This window comes from Fusarium musae, chromosome 6 (assembly GCF_019915245.1).
Source record: "Fusarium musae strain F31 chromosome 6, whole genome shotgun sequence".
Classification (NCBI taxonomy): domain Eukaryota; kingdom Fungi; phylum Ascomycota; class Sordariomycetes; order Hypocreales; family Nectriaceae; genus Fusarium; species Fusarium musae.
The window spans coordinates 4,055,861-4,080,832 of record NC_058392.1 but is presented as its reverse complement, the minus strand read 5'-3'; the positions used below and the strand labels follow the sequence as shown (position 1 = coordinate 4,080,832).

The window sequence follows — 24,972 nt, the reverse complement described above, 5'->3', positions numbered from 1 at the left end:
GGATATTCGGATATTCGGATATAGGTAGGTCCTCTCAATAATACCATTCTACCAGTCCAGGTAATTTTAGGGCCGCCCGGAACGGGTAGAACTGTACCGGCTGTTCGCTATATGTCGGCCATTATCGGCGAAAGTCAGAAAGCGAGGCCGAAAGCCAACCTCCGATTCCTCGGTCACCACCGCGCTCTGGCCTCGCTGAGCGGAACTGTAGAGAGACGCCGACTAAACATGAGTACATCACACTCGGATACCCGTTCGTGCCGACCTAACTCGCGAGCGACCGGTGACTCTGAACGATATTGCGATGGAAATATCGCTCCAAGTTTATATATAAATATGTTAGCAGAGCACCCAACCTCCACAAGAAAATGCTTCACAGTAGACTCAAGCATTTGACTAATATTGGAGATATAATCGCAATTAGAGACCGTTCGTCTTACTTCACCCTCAAGCTCAAAATCATGGAAGCACTCAAAGCACGATTCCCTGACTTGGCCTTCTGCCCCCTTCGGAAACCAACTGGGTTTGATCCCGCTACGATTCACTTACCCGTTGGCCACGTCAAAGCGGAAGGGCGGCGACCCTTCACCGTCGAGTGTGTCTTCGCCAGGGACGTGGAAGTACTAATGCGTGACGGCATCAAGATCTACTCTGATGTATTTCGGCCCGCGAGCTCAAGCGACCCGGGTGGCCAGGTCCCTGCGATTATAGCATGGAGCCCTTATGGAAAAGATAGCAGTATGCATTTCATTTCACACATTCATGCGGATTACAAACAGCTGATTGATACAGAGGGCCACTCATACGATCATATGGGACCTTTCCGCTGTGGGCTCAAGCTGGATCAAACTTCCGGATACGAAAAGTTCGAGGCTCCTGATCCAGCCGACTGGTGTGCTAGAGGCTATGCCGTCATTAACCCTGACGCTCGAGGCGCTGGGTTCTCTGAAGGAGATATTGCCCAGTGGGGAGATCAGGAAGCCTTTGACTTGCACGACCTTATTGACTGGGTTTCTAAGCAACCATGGTGTAATGGCTGCGTTGGTACGGCTGGAAACTCTTGGCTTGCTATCGCACAGATCAACGTTGCTGCTCGAAGCCCTCATCCGGCTTTAAAGGCAATTGCGCCGTGGGAGGCTGCGACTGACGGATACAACGATTTCATGGCCCGGGGTGGCATTCCCCGCAGCGGATTCATGGGAATGCTGTATCAGACAATGACTGGTAACAGGGGAGCAGAAGACGGTGGTGCCATGGTTGAGAAACGACCGCTCTTTGACGAGTACTGGGCGACCAAAGTCATCCCAGTCGAAAATATTGACCTCCCAATGTATCTCACGGCATCTTATTCCACCTGTCTTCACTCTCGCGGGTCGTTTGAGACTTTCGCCAAGGCAAAGTCCACTCAGAAGTGGCTCCGGGTTCATCATACGCAAGAATGTAAGCTGTCCTCAAGAACTTACGACTCATCCGACTGATGATGTTAGGGTACGACATATATCGCAAGAAGAATAACGACGAGCTCCAGAAGTTTTTCAACAGGTATTGCAAAGGAATCTCGAATGATTGGGAGCAAACCCCAAGGCTTCGACTGTCCCTTCTTGGCTTTGACGGCAGTCCGGCAAAGACTATCGTGGAGCGCGCTGAGGCTGCCTTTCCGGTCCCGGGAACCGAGTATCGCAAATTCTTCCTCGACGCTACGACTTTGTCGTTGTCACTCGAGAAACCAGCAGCTGAATCAAACACCAGTTATGAAGCACATCACATGACTGACTGCACAGACTTCAGCGTTCGTTTCCACGAGTATACAGAGGTTTCTGGATATCCTGTAGTCAAGTTATGGATGTCCTGTGACGAGCATGACGACATGGACGTGAACATACAGATTCGGAAGATTGACGCCAATGGAAAACTACTTACCAGCCTCAATTACCCATGCCCTGTACCGGCCGAGGAGGTCGCCAATACGAATGTCGCCAAGTTTCTCGGTTGCGATGGGATGTTGAGGGCTAGCCATCGAGTTTCGAAGGAGATTTTAGACGGGCTCCCGAGGTATAAGCACGATCAATTAGAAAAGATTCCCCCGGGAACTATCATAGATCTTGAGATTCCTCTATGGCCTATTGGTATGGTCTTTGGAAGTGGTGAGGGAATTGTTCTGAGAGTTGCTGGACATGAGTTGCGACTACCAGAGCTTGAGGTTCTTCAGAATAAGAAACCTACAGATGCTAATATTGGGAGGCACCAAATTCATACAGGTAAACAGTGGGATAGTTATTTGCTATTGCCTGTTATTGCTAGCAGTAAATAGATTATCTGAATTGGTTATTTAAGTTTATTAACCATATAAGTTCAATTATATATCAAGTTAAAGAGGAGTGGCAGTGCTCTCACTGCAACTACCTGGAAAACAATTGTCATATCATGCAACATCTTGCTCTTTCATTGGTCCAGTCTCGTAAAATGTAACCCTGCCCCAACATGTCAACGAGCTCAGTTCAAGAGCGAATCATGAAGACTCTTGACGCTCTGATACTCCACTCACGTTGGCTGCCGAATTTGACGTGTCAATATGATTACGAATCAGGTCAGCAACCCTGCCTTGTCTTAAACTCAAAACTCATGTCCATTTCGGATCCCGGATTTTCTCCTCTTCTCTTTTCCCCCCTCATAATTTCATTCCACGTTTAGCGTGCTCTTAAATCGACTTCACAAGTTCAACATGTCAGCTGCGGATAATCAGCCGCTCGTTGCTGATGAGAGTGAGAATGTAAGCAGCTGATATCATAATGGATTACATTCTCTGACAGAACATAATTTCAAGGTCCTTGAAGATCACGACTCTGGACATGACGAGGTACGTGCAATCCCTCAAACAGAATGCTCTGAAACGGAGGACAAACTGACATACTGCCTTCTCTACCTCAGGAAGTGGAATCATCAACGCAAAGTATAAGCAGTTCCATTCTTCAGTACCGCCAGGAAAATGGGAGAACCTATCACGGATACAAAGATGGCAGTGAGTTCAGTGATTAGCAGAGTTGACGGTGGCTGATCACATAGAATACAATGTTCCAAATGATGAGGAAGAGAACGAGAGACTCGGTATGTAAGCCACTTACTTAAGCTGATGATATCCTTGCTAAAGCATATAGATTTGCAACATGCTCTGTTCCTTCGAACCTTTGATGATAGACTTGGCTTTGCCCCTCCGTGTAAGCCTGAAGCCAAAGTCCAGCATGTTCTGGATGTAGGCACTGGCACTGGAATCTGGGTAATGGACTATGCAGATGACCATCCAAGCGCGGAGGTTCGTTCCTCAACTATTCCTTGCTAGCGCCAATTAACTCTCCCAGGTAATTGGAGTCGACCTGTCTCCCATTCAGCCCAGCTTGTATGGATTCTTACTCCTCTTCTCCTCAATTAGCTAAGAGTATCAGTGTCCCTCCAAATGTCCGATTCATCATTGATGATATTGAAGAGGAGTGGCAATACTCTTCAAAGTTTGACTACATCCACAGTCGCATGATGAACTCTAGTGTCGCGGACTGGGAAAGCTACGCTACCAAGATCTTTGAGTGCGGCCCTTTACATATTCACCCCTTCACCCTACAAAGCTGACTCGCACTAGGAACCTGGAACCAGGTGGCTATGCAGAGCTACAGGAGATTGATGTCTTTACCAAATCCGACGATGGCACCTTGACGCCGCAGCACAATCTATGGCAGTGGGCCCAGCTTATCTACGATGCATCTGTCAAACTGGGAAGACCGTACTTCGACCCGAGCAACATAAAGGACGTTCTCACCAAGGTTGGTTTTGAGGATGTAACGGAAGCAAAGTTCAAGTGGCCAAGCAACCGATGGCCCAAAGACAAGAAGCATAAAGAATTAGGCGTGTGGAACAATGAGAATGCGAATTTCTTCCTTGAGGCTGTGGCGATAGCTCCACTGACGCGGGCTTTGGGATGGTCGAGAGAAGAGGTCACTGTTTTCATCGCGCAAGCCAGAAAAGAAGTCAATGACCCTCGGATTCATGCATACTGGCCAATGTGAGTTCGAACGTTATCGCCATCATGCTATGTGAGCTAACTCGTGTCAGCATCTCGGTATATGGCCGCAAGCCCGCGAAATAATCTCAGATTATGCTCTCACAAGAAAGGATCAGTCAAAACAATTGAGAGTTGCGCACTGGAAAATACAAGCTCGTCACGGACTGGACTCAGATTTCTATATTTTTTTCAGTTACGGAAATAGTCATTCATTAATTTCTGTTAATGGATCATGGAATCGCTAAACTTTTACAACTTGGAAGTGCTCTCCTCACGGCCCTTGAGGTTGATGTGAGGAGTGTCATTGGCAGGTCGAGTGACAGCGTAGAAAGCAACGCCATGCGACCTGGTGGAGAACTAAATACAGATCAGCTATGGTTCGCAAAGCTATGGGGGGAGGGGGACTGACCTGAGCCTTGGAGCCAACGTGGAAGAAGGCCCAATCTCCAGCAACAAGATGGTGAGTAATACCGGTAGCCTCATCCTATCCGTTGTTAGTATCATGTACTTTCCAAGCCGCGGGGAGGGATCTTTACAGTCACGTCAATTTGACCACTGAGGACATATTTGGTCTCCTCGTAATCGTAGGATCCATATCGTGTAGGGCCAGGAACGACCTTGTAGAAACCAGTGGTCAGGTAATGGTCAGAGTCATTACGCTGACTCTTGATAGAGTGGAAGTCGGCAATAATAGCGCACTCGCCATCGGGGATGGGGATGTGCTCGTGGCCGGCACCCTTAATAATGGTAAGAGGAACGATCTTGTTTGACACTATAGATATGTTAGTGAAACACCCTTCTGCCTTTCAAATTCAGGGTAGCGTACTTTTGAGAGATTTAGTATAATTGCAAGAACAAAGAGAAACAGGAATCGTTCAATGGCAACTTCTCTGCTTTGTTTATATAGATACCAAGCCATGACGGAGCATTCTCGGCATATACGCAGCGTAGCACAAATGATACGGGATACGGCTCCGGGCCCGTAGCTCCGTGCCTGACAGTTACGCAGAGAGCTTATCTGTAGCTGCACTAAACTCAAAACAGGAGCAGTGTCGCTTAGTCGAGCTGGATCACGACAAAACACATGATCGGGACCCCACCGTGTTTCGCCGGATTGTTCCATTAGCGGTGAGCAGGCTTATCGCTTATCGCTTATCGATCAAAACTTTATCTTATCAGAGCTCTTGTCTTTATCTCCTACCCTGGGGCAGATAAAACAACAGCATATTAAAAGTATTAAAGATACCTACTAGAACTACGTATTTTTATTTATCTAATAAGTAAACATATAGGTTGTATCCAGTAATCTTCAAGAACTTTCCTCTTTTCCATACTGCAGAACTCCGTCGCAAAACGAGAAGGTTACCAAATGCAGAACATCTTGTGTTGGTTATTCAAAACCAATGCTCAACGGTTTACAGAATCGCGATTGAGACAAAAAGAGAATCACTCAACATCAATGTGTATGGTCGCTTCCAAGTTCTCTTGACTGACCTAGGCTCTCAGCTACAAGCCTCAATTGCAAGTAAATGATTATATTTGTCAGCGAGATAGAAGTCGTAGCTAAGACTTGACGACCCGCGTGGCATAGAGTCCCCCAAGCAGCGACTTCGTTGCAGGTCACAAGGGGCCTTCACAAAGCGGCTCACCAAGCAAATATCCCAGCAAGGTGATATAACATGCCATTTTCTTAATCATAGCGCCACTTTGGTATGCTTTGGCGCAAGCATTACCGAAGGTCAAGCCAAGTTCCCCAGAAAGTGGCACGCTCCGAAGACTTTGCCAGCCACATCGGAGTTGCCCCGCTACTGCTTCGCTTTGCTTGTGGAGAAAGTGGACCGCCGAGCTCCTGAAATCCGGGGTAACGGGGTAAACGAATGATATTCTTCACACAATAGCCCAGACCGATAATTGCTAGAGAGTCATTCGTTTATAAGAAGCCATCGTCAAGGGGTAAGTTGAAAATTGCCTCGCTCGACTGTCACAGCACGAAAAACCCATACCTACACAGCAACATCATCAATACCTCAAGCATTCTGGTGTCGAACCGCTAGCAATGGGTAAGCATACAACTGCTTACAACAGGCTGGTCACTGTCGCGGTCGCCTTTGGCTCCCTGGTAAGTTACCATAGCAGTTCTTCACATATAGCTGCATCATGCTTATTTTATCCAGACATACGGCTACTGTTCCTCCGTCATCGGCAGCACAATCGGACAGCCAGGATGGTACAACTTCTTCGACTTGCCTCAGGCAGGTGAGCCTGGTTACAGTACCAAGACCACTGAAGCTATCTCGACCGCGAATGGAATCTACAGCGCGGGCGGCGCCATTGGCACCCTTTTTGTTATGTGGGCTGCTACTGCGCTGGGCAGGAAGCGTTCTATTCAGATTGGTGGAGCCTTTGCGTTGCTTGGAGGAGCGCTTCAGGGCGGTGCAGCAAATTTGAGGTGAGTCTTGTCTATCTGCTCACATATCTCTTTCAGCTGTGTAGAAAACTGACCTGGTATTACAGCATGTTCCAAGCAGGCCGAATCTTGGCTGGCATCGGTATCGGAATCCTCGTCACAGTCTGCCCAATGTACATGGGAGAGCTCGCACCACACGATAAACGCGGATGGCTAGTCGGACACCACGCCATATTCCTCGTATTTGGCTACATGCTCTCGGGCTGGCTCGGCTATGCCTGCTATTTTGCAACGGCAAGCATGCCCGACTTTGCTTGGAGATTTCCACTGTGCATGCAATGTCTAGCTCCCACCGTCCTTCTGGCAACGTCTTTCTGGATCCCGGAGTCTACGCGATGGCTGCTGCAGAAGGGCCGGATCGAAGAAGCATGGACGGTTGTTCGTAACTTGCGAAAGTCACCGGACGATCCAAATGACCTAGTCGCTCGCGAAGAGATCTACCAGATCAAGGAACAATTGGCCCTGGACTCGGCTAAACTCAAGGCACTAGGCTGCGGACCTTTCATGGCAGTACTTAAGAAGAAGAGCTACCGAAAGCGGTTGGCAATAGGCTTCCTGACACAATGGGGCGCCGAGTTCGCTGGACCATTGATCATCGTAAGTTGATGCTTGCTACTCTCCACTTACTTCAGATTCTAACACTGTCAGAACAACTACTCAGTCATTCTTTACACCAATCTCGGCCAAACTGGATCTATGCCTCTGCTACTTTCGGCTTTATGGCTTACGACCGCTGGCGTCATCTACAACCCGCTCGGCGCCTGGCTTCATGATAAAATCAATTCACGCCGATGGATGTTTATGACCGGCTTATTTGGTTGCTTGATTACCACGAGTGGCCTTGCTGCCTGTATCTCCGAGTTTTCCGGAACTGCAAATAAGGCCGGTAATGCAGCAGGTGTCTTTTTTGTCTTTCTATACCTGGCATTCCAAGGGTAAGTCTCCCCCCGAACTGGGAGTTTTCGTCAACTGACAATTTTCCAAGAACCTTTTGTGATACGACGATGTATATCTACGTTGCAGAGATCTTCCCAACCGAAATTCGCCCTATCGGCATGGGCTTCTCCCTGTTCGGCCAGTTCACAAGCACCATCATTCTGCTTCAAACAGCGCCCATTGGGTTCGTGAACATCGGCTGGAAGTATTACCTGGTCATCATTATTTGGTGCATCTTCTTCATACCAATCGTGTACCTGTACTTCCCAGAGACTGCCAAATTGTCACTTGAGGAAATTTCTGCCCGTTTCGGCGATGACGTTGCCGTTCATGTCAACGATGTTCCGGCTGAGCAGCGTAAGGAGCTTGATGAGTATATTGGAAAGCTGGACATTACCCATATGGAGGAATCAGCAGATAAGAGCAAGGCTATGATGTAGTGCTAGGATGCAAGGAACCCAGGCCTTTACTTTGCCAATAATTGACTTAACTCTACTAGTCCTCTTCCCTCTTAAACAAGAACCATTACAACTTTCTCAGGCTCCCCCCACATATTCTCCTCTGAGGGGCTTGGCTTGAGCTTTGGGCTTTCCCATTCCCTGAAAGAGAAACGTAATCGATTCGGGTGTTGGTCGTATTCTAGCTCGATACGCCCCTGGCCGACGCGCTGGTATTCATTTTCGCGCCGACCTGTTTTCCGGATGATCAGAAAATAGACAACCGGGGAGGTGTACTGCTTATCCCGATAGACTCTCGCGAGTCGAAGTACTTGGCAGTGTTCAAGGACGTCAGCTTCTGGTTCTGTAGGCTGTATATCGAATCCCCATTTTGGCTCCCATTGTTCCCTCAGCAGCATAGTAGCCGCGTGCTTCAAGACGCCAGAGGCCTTGATCTCTCCGCGCCGTACATTCCCAAATGTACCTGCCTGCTCTTCTTCGATGATTGTATCCGTGATCTCAAGGTCCAGCTCAGCATGATGGTCAATCTTCCCGCGTTTGTTAACAAGCATGTTAAAGAACTCGTCGTAGCAGACTGGCCCGTTGATCGAGGCCCAGCTCCAAGTAGGTGCGCCGCCTGGTACTCGTTGGCGTGACCCGAACTGCTTCTACGCCACATCAATCCGCGTAGAATGTCCTCCTCCCACAATCCGGCCTTATACTTCATTCCCGACAGCGAGGCGACATAAGAGGCCATGCCCGCTACGGCAGGTAGCCGATCTGTTTTTCGCGTGAGGTATCTCGATGTGAACTCCCTAATCCAGTCATACCAGGTGAAAGAGAAGTTTCGGGCTGCCATGGAGTCATGCTTCGGAAGCTTCGTAAGAGACAAAAAGGACCGCCTTTCGTTTCGTGGGTTAAAGGCATGATCAGCATCCCCAGTTAGTATAGACTCATCGCTGTCAATCATATCGATCATCGTTCCGCAGTCCCACAACAAGCCGTGCCGACGGCTAACATAGAGGCCACGAGGGGAGCAGAGGCCCTCCTGGAAGACCCATCCCCTGGACAGAAGCCCACATCCACTCCAGTCGATAACGTACCTGGAGATGGGGCCTCCTACGAGAACGACTGTTTCCCTCAAACCAGCATCCGTGAATTGAGTCGTTGCAGCAGCAATTTCCATCAAGTGCGGCGCTGCCATTTCCACAATTCCTGAACCACAACCTGCTGAATCCGCGGCGCACAAGTTGAGGCTACTATGTCGGTATATGTCCGCCATTAGGGCCGACTGTTCCACCCAGTCATTTTCGTCATCTTGAACGATGCAGAGGGCGTCAATCCAGATAAACTTGAAGCCAAGATTGTGAGAAATGCGCACTGCATCCTGGAGAGTCTGTGGCAGCTTCGAGATGGGCTGTCCTTCAATGAAGTCGCTCATCGTGTCCTTTGTTAGTCTTAAGGGAAGATCGTTCCCCCATCGGTAACTCAGAGCGACGTAGCGTTGATCTTCAGTTTGCACATCGTGTTTTGGTGAGATGTAGAGAGAAAAATTATTACTTGAAATCCTGAGGACACGTTTAGGGAGCGCCGAAGAGTATCGTTGGGGACAGAGATCATGTTCCGTTTCACAGGCATCCACCCAGGCCTTGATTTCGTCGATTGCCTTTTCATGCCAAGGATAATCTCGCGACGCAAGATACGGTTGACAACTAACCGACATTTCGTTCCAAGTGGGTGTATAGACAATTCCATAATCTAACCAAGAAAACTCCTTCGGTAATTCGCTGCGATAAAGGGCAAACTCGCCGTAGATGTTTTTCGTTGTGGTTTTATCCGATTGGGCCAATTCGGAATTCTTTGTGAGCCTGACACAGAAACTATTCTTCTTGAGTGACAAAGCAAGGTGATAATGAGTGAATTCATGCTGAACGTCAGCGCGATCGCATATAATCTGGTTGCAAATAACGGCGCATATGCGGCAACTGGCCGAACTGTGTACTAACGTGGACAGCAGTCCATCACGCTGACTTTCAGAGTTGTCGTATCCACTTGGAGAGTCACCTGCTGGATGTTCGAGGAGCTCCAATATCAGTCTTTGGCAGTCTTTGCAAGTGCGTCGCTGGAACTCGGGGGTGTGGTCCAGAGCAGGATTAGGGTGGTACGGTGTAAACTCAGGTAGATCAACCGAACTGGTTTGCAGGATCGAGATATGAGGCGAGGGGTTCTCCTCGGCCATTTTCAATATTCGTGTTTAGACTAACGATAAGTCTAGAGAGATTTAATCCGAAATGCGTATAAGAAGATAAGAGAAATAAAGCTGAAAAAAGAGTGTCTTTCTATCTTCTGACCTAGGTATTATGATATAATCCTAACAGATCCCTGCTTCAGTTTACCTGCAGCTCGCCTCATTTTCAGGGACTGCATATGCAGGTAACCCTTAAGACGCATACCGATAAAATACAAGCCAGTCAAAGGACGAAAGTCATGCAAATGTCACGTTAAAGCTTATGACAGACAAAGTGGTAGGTAGGCAACTGCCTGATACCCCTCCGTGCAAAGCATCCAGTAATCCACTCGTGGTGATGGGTCTGATTGGCTAAATCCCTCTAATTTCTATTTGTCCACGTGTCACGGCATGATTGCTGATATGTCAACATGCGCTTTTTATTCTTAGACAAGGCATTTACTACAGTGAGTAACCAGTACAAAAGAGGTGGCCAAGATTGACAGCTCCCCTTTAGCTTACATGACCCAATGACCAGTTTCCTGAGATAAAATGAGTAATCTCGGCACTGAACCACTGTTTCCTGGTTGATGCGAGGGCGTAGCACCTTGTCAACCCCGCAGTGGCACGCTCCGGTTCAGGTGGCCAGACTAAAATCGGGAAATGGCACCTGACCCCACGGGGTTGAGTCCTTCTCCGCATCATGCTTCCCAAGCTACGCTCTTCTGTCCTAGTGAGATTCCACCCGAGTCTCTTGAAGAGAATGTATGCACTGTAAAAGTAATCAATGTCCAATTCCGTTGAGCCTGAAATCGATTTCTCTACTTCGTCATATATATGCTCCCCCAAATCTCCCAACATGGGCTCCATGATTACGACTAGCAAAGCCTCATTGCACTATCAAGACTATGATAGTCTGCCGGACCCAAAAAGAGCCTGGGCGGGCAAGCCAGGGTCTAGGGAAGAAGGTCTGGGTCGTCTCGTACTACTCACACCAGAAGTGGTAGCCAAAGCGGCATCATACATCAAGACAGGCCGCCGTACCTCTTTGAACTGGGAACTGACCAAGCTTGATATTGCCAACTTCAATCGAGCCCCAGCCCAGCATCACATTGTCTCGCTTTTAGATGGCGCCGCATATGATGATGTATATATCTTCAACCCTCAACAGTCGTCTCAATGGGATGGACTCCGCCATTTTTCTGCCCCTGCTCCAACTCCCTCAGACCCAAACCGTCGCCTCTTCTATGGAGGAATGACGTCGGGTGAGATACAAGACAGAAACAACACTCGCCTAGGCATCCAGCATTGGGCCAAAGAGGGCATTTGCGGTCGTGGTGTTCTCTTGGACTATGTTGAATACGCTCGACGCCATTCAATATCCTACACGACATTCTCAGATCATTCTATTCCGCTTCATGTGCTCCTTGATGTCGCAAAAGAACAAGGCGTCAAGTTCCTCCGTGGAGATATCTTATTCATCAGAATCGGAGTTGTTAAGGAGTGGGATCAGCAGATGACAGCAGCTGACAAGCTGGCTTATGCGCAAAGCTCAAACCCGCAACATGCCGGAGTCGAAGGCACTGAAGAGATGTTGAAATGGATATGGAATCAAGGCTTTGCAGCTGTGGCAAGTGATGCCATTTCCTTTGAAGTATACCCTCCGCAGCCGTCTTATAGGCGAGGAGAGAATGCATCAGTCAAAGGTTTATTTATGCATGAATATCTTATTGCAGGATGGGGTATGCCAGTTGGCGAGCTGTTTGATCTTGAGGGCCTCAGTCGCATTTGTCAAGAGGAGCAGAGATGGGAATTTTTTATAACATCGGCACCTCTAAACATGCCAGGAGGCGTCAGTACTCCTCCAAATTGTATAGCTATATTTTAAGGCCTCAACCTCATAAATACAGTGGTAGGATAACTCCATGATTTATATTACAGCCCTTTCGTTTCCAGTACCTGAAATACCTTGGTAAACTTGTGAGCCAATCCCCAGCATTGCAGCTTCTTCAATATCTCTTGTGCATCGGTGCTGATGGCAGGGACGCAACCGTCGGTACCAATATCCGGAACAGATCCAGAGCTAGCAGGTCCTCCAACCTCAATCCATTTGACAACGACTCTTCTGTGAGAAAGATTCTGATCATGCAGATCCAGCCTGACACTTTGAGTAACCTCCATTGGCGACGGTCTAGAATGATCCCCATAGGCAGAGTACGCGATGATGAAGATGTAACCCATAAAGACTCGCATAATCTCGCAAGGGGCAGACACCAAGTACTCATTAGCGATTGCGACGATTTGGGCTGCGTGCCAGCATAGTCTCCTTGCTGTCTTTGGATCTCTGGAAAATGTCAACTTGAGGCGTTTGCGGGCTACCTTGATTCCCTCATGTACTCGTGGTTCCGTTGAGATGAGTCCCCGTACGATGGATAGGATGAGATCGAGGACGCCATTCGCCGCGCACAAGTGCGAATAGTGGCAAAGAAGACTGGCTATACTGTATTTCTGTCAGTGTATGGTATTGCAAGAGAACTCATTACTTACTTGTAGCTGGTGAGATCGCTCGTCGATGATGGCAAAGACAGAGACTCAACCAAGTTATTCAAGCCCTTGAGAAGCGACCTCTTCGTGTCTTGGTGCGCAGCCACAATTGATCCAAGACCGAGATACTCTGGCATTGCGACGACCTCAATTTGCCAGAGATCCCAGAGTAACCGCCCGATCACCTGCGCACAGAGCCTCTTAGCCCAGGATCCCAAAGACGATGGCAGTTCACGCCCCGCTAGTGCCTGCTTCAGTACCTTTGACAGGTTTGGTCTTGAGTCGTCCTGGCCAAGACGAGACATCAGAGCAAACCAAGCTCGTGCTGAAGTGGCGTTCCACATGGACTCAGGGCATGGCAATTCTGATGGCAGTTCGCTCAAGTCAACAATTCCTCGACGACTCGTGAGAGTACAAAGGCTACAGTCATACTCAAATGCTGCCCAGGCTGCCCTCCGTCCTGACTCCATCTTGATCCAGTTCTTCCAATCATTGGCGAGAACAAGATCGTCCTCGGAACCTCGAATAGTCTCGTGATCCTGACTCAGAGTGATCGAAGAACGAGGGTTCAACAGACCGATCCCTCGTAAACCACCGATCAGCAGCCCACGAGACCTGTCTGCATTCTGGTACAACTGTCTTTTACCTGACCCGAGTGAATAGATCTGGTAAAGACAGAGCGCATTAAGGTATGAGACATCACTGTAGTTGGTAGCATCTGAGGCACCCTTGGATAATCAGTATTGCATACAATAAGGAGGAGTGAGAACGAACCATCCAGTTAATCATTGTAGAGCAGATCTCACTCAGTGCTACTGAAAGCTCGTAATCCGACTGGCTATCAGAGAGCAATGCCCCAACAGAGGCCATGGCCGTAAGAAGAATAGGCGGGCAAGCCGACATGGTCCAAGTAGGTTTGTGGATAATCGCCTGGATATCGTGGAACCGAGAAAAATAAGAGTCAACAAGACGTTGTAGACTACAAAAGGCCTGGATAGAATGAGGTTCTCGTAAGGTTTCAAGTTGAGGAAGGGGATTCTCAGACAGAATTTGTATGAAGCCCTTCACAAGTGTTGTCTGAACAGGCCTTGGTCTGTCTGTCGGACAATAACCGTTGAGAATATCGCGGAGTGGAGGGAGCTGATATCGGCGCGGAGATTGCTTATGAGCCTGATCAAAAGGCCACGCAAGCGTGTTTTGTTCCATGTCGGGTTGCCCTTCGTCTTGTGAATCCCGGCTCGACTCGCCAATGCCCATCTTGTGTTGCACTCCATTGCCAGTATCACCGCTATTAGGCCCTCCCGACTCGGGGATTTGCTGGGCTGTACTGGAAGACCAGAACTCTGGAATGTAGCTGTTATAAAAGGTATCAAGCTGGAAGCCCTGAGGACTGTTGCCAATGTCAAAGTTCAACCAGTCAAACCCACCAGTCCGAAAGCTAGTCTGTCCTGGAAGCATGGACGATGGAGAAAGAGCAAAGGTATCCTCAAAGACTGTATGGGCTGGATCCACTGGAAAGACATTGAAGGGCTGTGGAATGTCTGTAGTTGGTGAGGCAGTTGGCTCATCATCCAGAATGTAAAACGGGCCAACCTGGCAAGCTTCATCCGTGATTTGAGCACCAGGTACTTGATGGACCGTAGATGTCGTTGGCAATGGAATGGTCCCTGTTGAGTCCCCTAACGAGAGGCTTTCGGACCTCATCCCATGTTGAAGGGGCGAAGTCTCATCATCCGCTTGAGAAGTCATCGGCTCATCATGTTGTTCTTGTGTTTGCTGCGCATTGGAGGTTAGAAATGACTGTCCTGTAGGAGAAGCGCTCTCATTCGGCCCCCAGCCATCCAAATCATTTGTCTCAGGATATTCACACTCCCTGCCCGATCGCATGCAGCCATTGCAGGGCCTTTCGCGATTGCATTTCGCCTTCCGTTCAACGCATCGAAAACACGACTTCTGACTTGATCGCCTAGTTTGCTCCTGGACCTGATGCCCGTGACGCAGGTGACGCAGCAGAACGTCGCGTCTGCTGAATGTCTTTGAACAATATGGGCAAGGGATATGCTGTCTGTGATTGGATGCAGAATGCGTGAGCTGATGTCGATGGAGATGGCTTGGACGCGAAAACTTCAAAGTGCATTCTGGGCATTGAAGGGCGCGCTAACGGCATTAGTAGAGGCATAAGGCAGAAGGACATTCGATTAGGGACATACAGTAGAGTTTGTCTCCGCCATCATGGATACATTAACAAACGACTGGCAAAATGGATATATACAACGTAAAAAAGGATAATTGAAACTGTTGACGTTTATTTCCCCAGCCTAGCAAATACCTGGAGTAACGAGTTCGCGGGGTATCATCACGTGGCGATTGTCTAGCACCAGTACTATTTCCAACTAGCCAAACCAAGCCAGGAGACACCAATGAATCTCGCCAAGTTAGTAGACTATGTGTTCAATAACGTCCTTTTACTGGTCAATTCTATTTGTTCTAACATTAATCATTCCCCGAGATACCAATGGTAATATCTCACAGGCAACATCGCTTTTGGTATCTATATCTATAGTATGCGCAGGCTCCAAGCATTATATTACGAGGCTCGCTGAGATATCATGCAATCATTTCATACCCTGGGAAAGGTATTCCTTCGTGTTCGAGAAAGTCTCTGACCCATCGTAAAACCAAGGTTCGTCACGCATCTCGTTTTCCTCCTTTGTAATCACAAGCGGACGGCCTGTATAGTCAACACGAAGGCCAGGATAAATAAAGCTCTTCCAAATGTAAACTAACATGTCGGAGCTCTCAAGGCTCTCGGCGATATGCGGCCCGATAAGTTCTTGATGCTTCTCCGGCAGAACAGACCAGTGCAGACCAGGGTATAGATGGTGCACGGTATGATAGCCATTGTTGAAGCACAAGTAATTGATTGTTTTGCCAGTAAAGTTGCGCGCAAAATTGTACTTGGAGCTCATGTCGCAGCCGTCGTGCTGAAGGAAGTTCAGTGAGAGGATGCAGTACTTTGCATAGAACTGTGGCAAAAGCGCAAACCAGATCCATCGACGCCAATCGATCAAGATGAGCACTGCAGTAGCACCCCAGACGGCAATCTCTTCGCGGCGGCGCTGCCTCACAATAGGACGATTCAGACGGGCCTGGGCCTCAAAGTACAACTTATCATCCTTGTTTCCCGACAACACAACATGCCAGAAAAACAGGAGGCCGTTCAAGAGGTTCCAGCTATATCGAACTTTGGTGGTGCGCACTGTTTATGCGGTCAGCAATGTCATATGTGGAGAAAGTTGAGGTATTTAATTTCCTGTCAGACGATTGAGTCTGAAAAGGAAGGACGTAAGCTGCTACTTACTGACATCTCGTGCTTGCTGAGGGTATTTGTGATGCGACAGATTGTGACCTGGGATGAAGACCGTGACAGCGCCGCCGTACTGAAGAGATAAGCAAATCTGGTAGAAGTTGTTCCAGCTCCTACTCCAGAAGACGGGCAAGTGAATCGCATTATGCGTTGTCACTGCGCCCATAAAGGACAGCTGGAAGAGCGACAACCATAGTGTAAGCGAAACCCAGCCTCCCGCCAACGGCGATGAGAAATAGTGCCAAGTAATCACAAAGACGAGGAAAAAAAGAAAGGTAGACACGATGCACCGGATATCCTCGTTATGTCTCATGCCGGACCGCACTGGCGATGGCGGTTGCTGCTGGGCGGGTTTCTCAGCCATTATGCGGTGAAGGAGAGTGGCGATGCGAGCAATGGTTGTGCACAATGAGAATATAGTCAGGGGCTGGGCGCTTGAAAATTTTACACGTAATCAAATTTAGGGATACTAGTGTCACGTGACTCCCGGTAGTTCCGGGTAGATCCTACTCCAGACGTAAGCATCGTACGACTTTTGTTATTAAACGTACGTATTCCATTTATTTACCAGCCGGTCCTTGTCGGACTTTGTGTTCAGTTACTCTTCGTGGTCATGTGTCGGGGTTGATCTTGTTCTTCGAGACTAAGTATCGGTTGTTGTTCTTATCAATCTGCAGCTCCACTTATTTACCGAGCTATACTAGAGACATTGAAACCAACCTGTCCTTTCCTGCAGACGACAAGACTTGCGGCAGACCATTCTTTATCTTGAAGCCCGTTTTATCCGGTTCGCCATGATCAGGCTAGCAACCACACGACATTTCGGATGGACGGGTAACCCCAATTTGAGCATGAGCACGAGCAAAAAGTCCTCACGTGCTGTGCTGTTGGTAGGCTAAACAGCAATCCAAGAGGATACTAACCGTGTGACAATCACTCGCACCGTTAGACAGCTTATGAAAAGTGCAGAAAACGCCCTTAAAACTAGCAAGGTCCTAAGTAACATCCTACACGTGTTGGCGAGAGACGGAAAATGGGTCATGTGAACCCCATCCTTAGGAAGGACAGTCACCATATTTCCACGTGAAAGTACAGTGCTTAGTGTTCCCAACTGTGCACGTGTATCTACTACGCTGTCCCTTTATAACCCATTGTGGCGATTTGTGTGAAAATAGAGAGCGAATTGGTTAAAATACTATTAATTAACCAGATAAAATTAGCTTATGGATGAAGAAGATATCTCAAGTGAAAAGATGCTTGAAATAGAAGCTAAGCAGAGTATCTACTGTAGCTACCCTAAAAAAGAAAGTTCGATGAAGAAGACAATACTCAAAGAAGAGAAAATAAGTAAAGTGCTATTAGAAATCTCATATTACTGATTTAACAAGAGTTATTATCCGTCGTTGAGATTAATAGCCTACATTTTATTTATCATTATCTTACTTTACTGATTTTACTACTCTTTGACAGCGTGGACACCCATCACGGGGTCCACTACTCGAGTCATATAGGATATAGTGCTTATTTACATAAAACAGAAGTCAGCTGCATTGACTAGTCTTGCTGCTACTCAATCTCATCTACTCCGTATAGATCGTTATTCTTTATTATTTATCAGTTTGACAATCTTTCAGCAAGCGAAGCGTCTCACGGTACGTAGTAGAAAAAGTCGGCCTGATGTTTACTGGATGAGTGGAGCGCCCCGCTAAGTTAGCTTAGAACCTAGGCGAGAACTTTTATCTGCTTTGATTGGCTACACCGTATTGTAAAGCGGAAGCATCGGGATACGCGTATAACAATGCTTGGCAGCTGATGGATATTTTTCACTCCGCACAGAATACCAAATTACACAATCCGCCAAGGCCTATTTCGCTTGACAAACATTTTAACGCACAGCACTCTGTATCTTCCCAATGTTCCATGAATTTTCTTGAGTCCCGGTGAGAGCGTATACAGTCGCTTACTATATCCCGAAATGTCAGTCATGTTACGTTAAACAAGGTCAAATTGTCTTACCACTTCAATCCATCTCGCCATCCACTTCTCCACTGCGTGCTTTGCCTCGTCAACGAGCCCAAGTTCTGTATTGTATTAGCCACAGTAAGCAATTGTATCATCAGTACCACTACATACCTAGCAAGAGTTGAACTGCGCCGCGGATACCCGAGTCTAAAGCCGAGGCGATCCAAGCGTGAGTGTACGAGGTATGCTCGCCAACAAAGATCATCTAGTCAAATTCTCAGAAAAGGGGCCGCTAAAATTGACGAACTGCTTACCTTGTTGTATGTCTTGAAGTACTCTGGTATGTAGAGCGAATGCTGTCCAGCAGTCGGGCTAGCCCAACTTCCAGACTCAAGAGGGTCAAGCGCCCAACATCTTCTGTTATACTTTCCAGTATACAGGTCTCTGGTGAACTCTCCATGAATCTCAACCATGGCCTCGAGGACCATCTGGACATGATCTTCCTCCGACATGCTTGCCAGCCGAACTCCCATATCACCACTGATATAGCTTGCCAGAATGGTAGCAGGGCCCGTACCATTCAAGTTGTAGGATGGATAGCAGATACTGCCGATGCCCGGAATGTCCGTAGTGGTACTGCATCCACCATAGATTGGGTTCTCGTAATGTTCCCAGAAGCGCTCGGAGAACTCGAGAGCGACCTTGCAGGCAGACCCATAGTTAAGCTCCTTGATGGCGTTGGAGATTGTTGCGGGGAGCTTGGGAAGGCGCCACCTGCGGACAACGGAGAAGGGCACTGCAATTACAGCGTAGTCGAAAGTTGAGTTCTGGAATGTTGTATCGTTGTACTTCTTGCGCCACTGCAATGTCACCTTCTCTTCGGTCTCGTTGTACCTGACACGCTCAATTTTGCGCTCCATTGTCGTAATGTTGTCGACAAGAGGATGGAACGACAACGGAAGCCTATTGAGACCACCATCGATAGTCTTGTAGCTGGCGGCTGAGAAATACATTCCTTCATACAGCGAATCCCAGAAGCTAGAATCAGACCAGCCACCATTCATGTCAGTGCTGTTGAGGCTTCCCTTCAAGTAGTTGACCATGAAGGCGTATTCAGACCATTGATCACCACCAAGACCATTTAGACCAGTTTCGAGCCACTGCTTATGAGCCTTGAACATGTTCTTCGCCATGAGAGTGCTGAACTCCGAACCAGGCATGAATGTATCAACCTTTGTCTGGAGATCTTGGGTCATGGGATCGTTGACACTTGCAGGACTGAGTGACGCATTACTCTTAATTTCCGCTATTGTTGGTGGCAGCCCGCTTGGTAGCTTGAACTCGTTCTTGTATGAAAGGCCATTTGGGCTACTCTGGAGCCAAGGAATGAAGTCAACACTGAGGTTCTTGTCGTGGTTGTTAAGCTTGTTCATCTCCTCTGCGAGTTGAAACACCAGCTGATGGTCCGTGATATTCATTGTCTCGTTGGTCTCAGGACTCTTGTAAGTAGAAGGGAATCTCATGGGTCCCATCTCTTGATAAGAATAGTCAAAAGGTCCGCCAGTGAGATACTCGGTATGAACGCGGCCACCAAGTCGATTGCCAGCTTCAATGATACTGATGTTGGTCATGCCTGCTTGTGAGAGAACCAAGTACGTCATCAACCCCGACATACCCGCACCAACAATTGCAACGTGCTTCTCTTTGGCAGCGTCGGCATCGAGTGCAGAGAGGCCGGTCTTGGAGAGATGCTCCACGCCGTCGAACCATGGTCCCAGTGTATCAATACCATTCTCGGCATTCATGAGAATTGAATCTGTCACTCTTATTATTAGCCTCCAACAACACGGGAAGGACTATGACTCACCTGTTCCCCGCTTCTGAATATTCCGACGCCTGACACGATGAAGCCTTTGGGGCTCACTGCGTCCCACAAGGACATTGTCTGAGGTCCACGCTGAAATGCAGCCATTGTCGTGTGAATCCTCTGGTATTATCCAGACTAATCGGGACACGCCTTTACTTTCGGTGACGGCTATCGTATGGTGGGACTCAGTCCGAGACTTGCTGCTACAAAGACCATAAGTGAATGACAAAGGACCTTCCGACACTTGATCAAACTTGACGTAGATATTCGTCAAGTGAGAAGTTGGGGCCCCTCTGGTATGTAGTTGGACGGGTAGAGAAGAGGCTATGACGCCCCCAAGCCCTAGGAAAACATTTGCAAAGGATTGTTTCATGGCATTAAGTGACAACCAAGGTTCATCGACAGTAATGAGGATGACTGGAAGAGGGGATGAAATTGTCAACTATATATTACCTACGATAGTCAATCCACCTACTCTTTCCTGTCTGAGATAAGATAGGGTAACGGCAGCATCGGCGACTACAACTCTCCGAAAAGGGCTCATCGACTAATATGCAACGAACTTTTGAACATCTTTTGCCCCGTCGGCGCCGCTAGTTCCCCGAAGCCATGATAAGATACCCAAAGGCGTCGGCCAAGTCAAAAACTCCGTCTAAATCCTGGTTGTATAAACGCGAGGCATGTCGTAAGTGGTCAGAAACGTGCTGCAGCAAGGTATGAGGTGCAGACGCGATGGTACATCCGAGATCGGGCATTAACGTTACTCCCGCTTATCAGGGTTAAGCTAGCTACCAACGACAATTGAGGTTACGACATATGCTTATCTTTAAACGGTGAGGAATTACTAAGAAGACAATGCTGAAGGGCGCGCCGACGACCCGAAAGACGGGTGAGTTGATGCATGTCGCTTAGTGAAAATGGGGCAACCCCGCAGATAAACCACATGGACTGGGACATAAATCTGCAGATCTCCATGTCAAAAGATAAGCTTCCGGCTAATACATCCCAATCCGTGCATACATGTCGATAAGAGATCTTTATCTATCAGAACATATATCCGGATTACTAACATACTCGGTCTAATGAACGGGCGACGAGATCACTTGGCTATTGGGTTTTGCGGCGTGGGGTAGGATCCTTATTATGAAGTTATCATTCTTGAATCCACGATGAGTTTTAGATGCGCTATATAGTCTCTAGTTTCATCCATCCCTCAATAAGGCGACCTGATCTGAAAGCTCATTTCGTATATCCAACACAACATTCAGAACCGTTAGTCTCGTCCTTGTCCAACACTACCCCGGCCTCTAAAAGATTATATCTATCATCATCAGTTAAAGGTCTGTTCAACTGCCCGAGAACCTCTTCCATTCTTGTAAGCCAGTAGCCCCGAAGAAACTCTGCGATAGAAACGTTTTGGCGATCGAAAACGCGCCCAAACTCTTCGTCAAGTGCTTCAAGCTGATCGATCAATTCTCGGTCCTCATCCAGTATTTCCTTCCAGTCGTCATTGCCCATTAGATCCTCGAGATCATCATAGTCTTCAGTTAGGCAAATAGGCAAGTGCCTTATCCCCAATGACATCATGGTTAAAATATGAATCGCACATCCCGCCATATACAAATGTTCCGAGCTGCATTCTGCAAGCTTTAACATGTCGATGCAAGTAACCACAAGTTCAATCTGCTCTCCTATCTGCGAAAAAAAGGATCTGAACTGGCTGTCACTTCGATGCCGTAACATTGCGGGTAAAATATATGCCAGAGGTCGTGTGAACATGCCTGATGAGCAGGGACATGGAATATCGCACTGGGATTTATCGCCACATATGGCTGGTAGCAATACCCTCGAATCCTGCAGTTCGGATACATAGGCATCACGGCATAGTCGATTATAGATCATTTGCTTCCTGTCAGAGATTAGAATACCAATGAAAATTGCAATGCGATGAAGAATGGAAAACAAAAAGGGGTCTAATGAAAGCTCTAGGCTTAAGTCTTGTCGGAGAAGCCAATCTAAATATTTCACAAAAACTTCTAAACCCCAAGAAAACAAGTGCGGTATAATGTAGTTGCCAGAAAGAAGTGGCTTAACACCATTTTCATCTTTAGGTGCGAAGCCATAGTTGAGTGCTAGCTCTACGACCCGTAGGTCATGAGGATACTCGAAAAGGCTCTCGGGCTCAAAGTATATGTGCTCGGGGCAAGGGTTGAGGCTATCGGGAAGCCAGACTCGACTATCCTGCTGATATAGAGCTTTCTGCAATTCGATCCACAGTAGGACAGCAGTCTTGTCAGGCAAGGTGCTTGTGGCTACTTCATATTGGCACAAGATGCTTTCAGGAAGGATGCTAATAGCGACATTCCGCAGTCGCTGACGTCTGTTTTTGAGATGCTCGAAGAACAATTTTCGGGCCTTCAAGGAGCAGCCAGCTAGGCACTCAGGCCTCCTGTCGTGAATAATGACTTCGCAATCAGCTTCGAGGAGTAGTTGGACCGCGATGTAGCAAGTGCAGTCATCACACTCTGTCCACTGGTCTGGAGCATTGCAGTAAATCTTGCTGTAGCAAAGAGCATAATCTAGAGGGCTGGGAGGCCTAAAGGCTCGGGGGGGCATTCTCATCAAGGGACGGATATCTTGCCGTTGTAAAAGAAGTCTCAGCCCATCAGGCCAATTGCAGCTTGCATGTAATATGTTGCGCCCATATATATCCGTTTGCGAAATATCTAGAAGGCGATCCTCTTCTGTCAGAATAGCTTTAAGTCGTCGATGATCTTTCGTAATGACAGATAGAAAAAGCTCCGAGAATCCAACATCTGCAACAAAACATCAGTACTTAAAATATCTTGAAACACAGGCAATAGTAACATTACCTTCGCACATCTCGGGATATTTACAAAAGGTATTTAACTCTCTTGTTAAATTCTCTCTATCGTAAAATCCATAGATATTCAGATATTCAGATATTCAGATCCAGTATGAGCTAACTCAGTGTTGTAAAAGTTTAAATCGTAGTTCATAACCAGTTTATAGATGCTCGGAAGAATCCATAGGTTGCAGTAATCCATTGATATAGTTAATACATTCCTAATTCATGTCAGATCGGTGAAGGAGCCTGGATGGACTTAAGTTTTACAAATCGTAGAAATTCGATGCCGCAATGGGAACACCAACATCGGTCAGGTAGGTTAGCATTTTGCAAATAGCATTGATTGCTAAATCCTTTGACTTTAGTCCCTTTCCGAAGCTTAAATACTCGAGGCAAGCCTCCAAAGTCGTCAGCTTAAAGTTATCGAGAAACCGAGACAGGACAAAACAGCAGCGAACTTACTTCCAACCACATGTGAGCGGCATTATTTCCGTCTTGGTTGACATCAAAAGGCGATGCCTTTCTGGATCTGTAGATAACTTTCAGCTCTTTGATAAGACTATCTACCAGGTGATCTAGAGCATTCCCGTTTGCGCGAGGATCGAATATCGTATTGTATCTTCGTGAATATAGGTCAAAGAGTACAAAAACTGGACTGCTCTTAACAATGTTACAAGGCTGCAATCCAAAAGAGACGCCATACGGTCCACCGGGGTATTCTTGCGTGAGTGAAACAGTGAAAGATCGGGGAAAAAAAGGATAGAAGCCCGAAGTATGTTGCTGAAGTTCTCGAGATATTTCTCTTGGACTTCTGAAAGAAAATGCACCCTGGGCGATGATTTGCACTTGCATCTCCTTGTCTTGAGACGGTCAGTCCTCCCCAGAATCGGTATGTGCGACTTGCCGGATGATTACTAGTCTTGCAGTTTGAGGTGCCACATGTACAGTCCATGTCTGACAGCTTCTTGCAAAGCCTTCTTTCTAGCTCGGCGCTCTGTAGATAATGAGGCGTGAAGTGGGCGCTGGTGATGTCTTTGAATGATCGCCCCCTTTCTGAGTCAGAGGTCTTTGCTTCTGCAACCCCGACGGCGCACTGGTGGAAGACGATACTGTTGGTGCTGGAGGTTGTAACATCTTCTGTCCTGGATGGAAGAAGTTGGAGGGTGCTAGGTTCGACTTTGGAGCCAATAGCATCCATTCTAGCGGTAATGGTTTTCAAAGTGGTCTGAGTGTTGATGTCTAGTGCTTTAAGTGATATTCTAAAAGCCTCCAATTCGTCACTCATGCGGATGTTTATGTCGCTATTCGTCTTAGCTATAAATAAGATTTTGAATAATGCGAGGGATCACTCACAGGTTGAGGGTTTGAATAAAGCTACTGAGCGTGGCGTTTGCTCGTGAGAGATACTCTTCCAGTTGCACCAGCTTCTTGCGATCAAAGGGATATCGCGCGATCAGTTTCTGCCTCCTCCAAACGTCCTTGACCGGTGATGGGTCTTCAGTCGGCATTAACTCGTTCAACAATGTTTGGAGGCATTGAAGCTGCATCTCACAGTTGATCAAACTCAATTGGAAGCCATCGATGGCTGGAGAATGACAATGATCAAGCTTTGATGCACTCGATTGAACGGCGAAAATATGGAATTTGAACAGAGCCAGGTTTTGTGTGACAATTGCGAGATCATCTTTTCTGTCTTTGATGGCGCTGAAGTAAGTGTGAAGACCGCCGCAAACCGTAACTCCAAGTGAAACGAGACCAGCGACGCCGGTGGCAATAGAGAAGGGGTCACCCATATTAATCTGATGGAATTGAAGAGAAATATGAAAGGACGAGCGGGGTAAAATGGTTTGGATTGTGCTGACTTTTATTTTGGTACTCCGACACTGGCTGCACATTTGGGCTTACAGAAAGGCAGACAAGGCAGATTCGCCTACAGGTCCACGCTAGAACGAATACAGGTGGAGAGATAAGATAAGCAAGAGGTTTCAATCTGCAACAGAAAAACAAATTTCCCCACATTTTCCGAGGGTAGTTAACGTCTCCCTACCTGTTAACTACTATTAATGCACTTATAATTCTCAAGATATTCTTATGATCTTCAACGTCTTTCCCTTTAAACATTACAGACAATACATGCCCGACAAAAGATCTTAGTAAGTGTGATAACTGTAGAGGCTGAAAAGTGCGTTGTTCAAGATAGTCAACGCTAGGTATTCTTCATGGTGCTATGATGCTTACGAGTCCA

General features: G+C 47.4%; 9 protein-coding genes across 9 annotated transcripts; 4 read left to right on the top strand and 5 right to left on the bottom strand.

Moving 5' to 3' along the window:
- Positions 1 to 461: 461 nt before the first annotated feature.
- J7337_009121 (uncharacterized protein) lies at positions 462 to 2,311 on the top strand (the record flags this gene model as incomplete). The annotated part of the gene is made up of 2 exons (XM_044826722.1): positions 462 to 1,440; positions 1,488 to 2,311. 2 exons carry the CDS (start codon positions 462 to 464, stop codon positions 2,309 to 2,311), a joined length of 1,803 nt encoding a protein of 600 aa, XP_044679639.1.
- Positions 2,312 to 2,722: 411 nt separating this feature from the next.
- Positions 2,723 to 4,055, top strand: J7337_009120 (uncharacterized protein; the record flags this gene model as incomplete). The annotated part of the gene is made up of 3 exons (XM_044826721.1): positions 2,723 to 2,762; positions 3,428 to 3,578; positions 3,632 to 4,055. 3 exons carry the CDS (start codon positions 2,723 to 2,725, stop codon positions 4,053 to 4,055), a joined length of 615 nt encoding a protein of 204 aa, XP_044679638.1.
- Positions 4,056 to 4,300: 245 nt separating this feature from the next.
- On the bottom strand, positions 4,301 to 4,970 carry J7337_009119 (uncharacterized protein; the record flags this gene model as incomplete). Its single annotated transcript, XM_044826720.1, has 4 exons — positions 4,301 to 4,408; positions 4,461 to 4,535; positions 4,588 to 4,823; positions 4,847 to 4,970. 4 exons carry the CDS (start codon positions 4,968 to 4,970, stop codon positions 4,301 to 4,303), a joined length of 543 nt encoding a protein of 180 aa, XP_044679637.1.
- Positions 4,971 to 6,107: 1,137 nt separating this feature from the next.
- J7337_009118 (uncharacterized protein) lies at positions 6,108 to 7,894 on the top strand (the record flags this gene model as incomplete). Its single annotated transcript, XM_044826719.1, has 5 exons — positions 6,108 to 6,170; positions 6,226 to 6,500; positions 6,566 to 7,115; positions 7,167 to 7,453; positions 7,504 to 7,894. 5 exons carry the CDS (start codon positions 6,108 to 6,110, stop codon positions 7,892 to 7,894), a joined length of 1,566 nt encoding a protein of 521 aa, XP_044679636.1.
- Positions 7,895 to 7,965: 71 nt separating this feature from the next.
- Positions 7,966 to 9,332, bottom strand: J7337_009117 (uncharacterized protein; the record flags this gene model as incomplete). Its single annotated transcript, XM_044826718.1, has 2 exons — positions 7,966 to 8,528; positions 8,564 to 9,332. The coding sequence occupies 2 exons, from the start codon at positions 9,330 to 9,332 to the stop codon at positions 7,966 to 7,968; spliced, it is 1,332 nt and encodes a 443-aa protein (XP_044679635.1).
- Positions 9,333 to 10,977: 1,645 nt separating this feature from the next.
- On the top strand, positions 10,978 to 12,006 carry J7337_009116 (uncharacterized protein; the record flags this gene model as incomplete). The annotated part of the gene is made up of 1 exon (XM_044826717.1): positions 10,978 to 12,006. One exon carries the CDS (start codon positions 10,978 to 10,980, stop codon positions 12,004 to 12,006), a length of 1,029 nt encoding a protein of 342 aa, XP_044679634.1.
- A 47-nt stretch (positions 12,007 to 12,053) lies between these two features.
- J7337_009115 (uncharacterized protein) lies at positions 12,054 to 14,120 on the bottom strand (the record flags this gene model as incomplete). The annotated part of the gene is made up of 3 exons (XM_044826716.1): positions 12,054 to 12,618; positions 12,666 to 13,390; positions 13,437 to 14,120. 3 exons carry the CDS (start codon positions 14,118 to 14,120, stop codon positions 12,054 to 12,056), a joined length of 1,974 nt encoding a protein of 657 aa, XP_044679633.1.
- A 1,157-nt stretch (positions 14,121 to 15,277) lies between these two features.
- J7337_009114 (uncharacterized protein) lies at positions 15,278 to 16,393 on the bottom strand (the record flags this gene model as incomplete). Its single annotated transcript, XM_044826715.1, has 2 exons — positions 15,278 to 15,921; positions 16,024 to 16,393. The coding sequence occupies 2 exons, from the start codon at positions 16,391 to 16,393 to the stop codon at positions 15,278 to 15,280; spliced, it is 1,014 nt and encodes a 337-aa protein (XP_044679632.1).
- A 1,521-nt stretch (positions 16,394 to 17,914) lies between these two features.
- J7337_009113 (uncharacterized protein) lies at positions 17,915 to 19,796 on the bottom strand (the record flags this gene model as incomplete). Its single annotated transcript, XM_044826714.1, has 4 exons — positions 17,915 to 17,935; positions 18,046 to 18,110; positions 18,163 to 18,256; positions 18,306 to 19,796. The coding sequence occupies 4 exons, from the start codon at positions 19,794 to 19,796 to the stop codon at positions 17,915 to 17,917; spliced, it is 1,671 nt and encodes a 556-aa protein (XP_044679631.1).
- Positions 19,797 to 24,972: the final 5,176 nt, after the last annotated feature.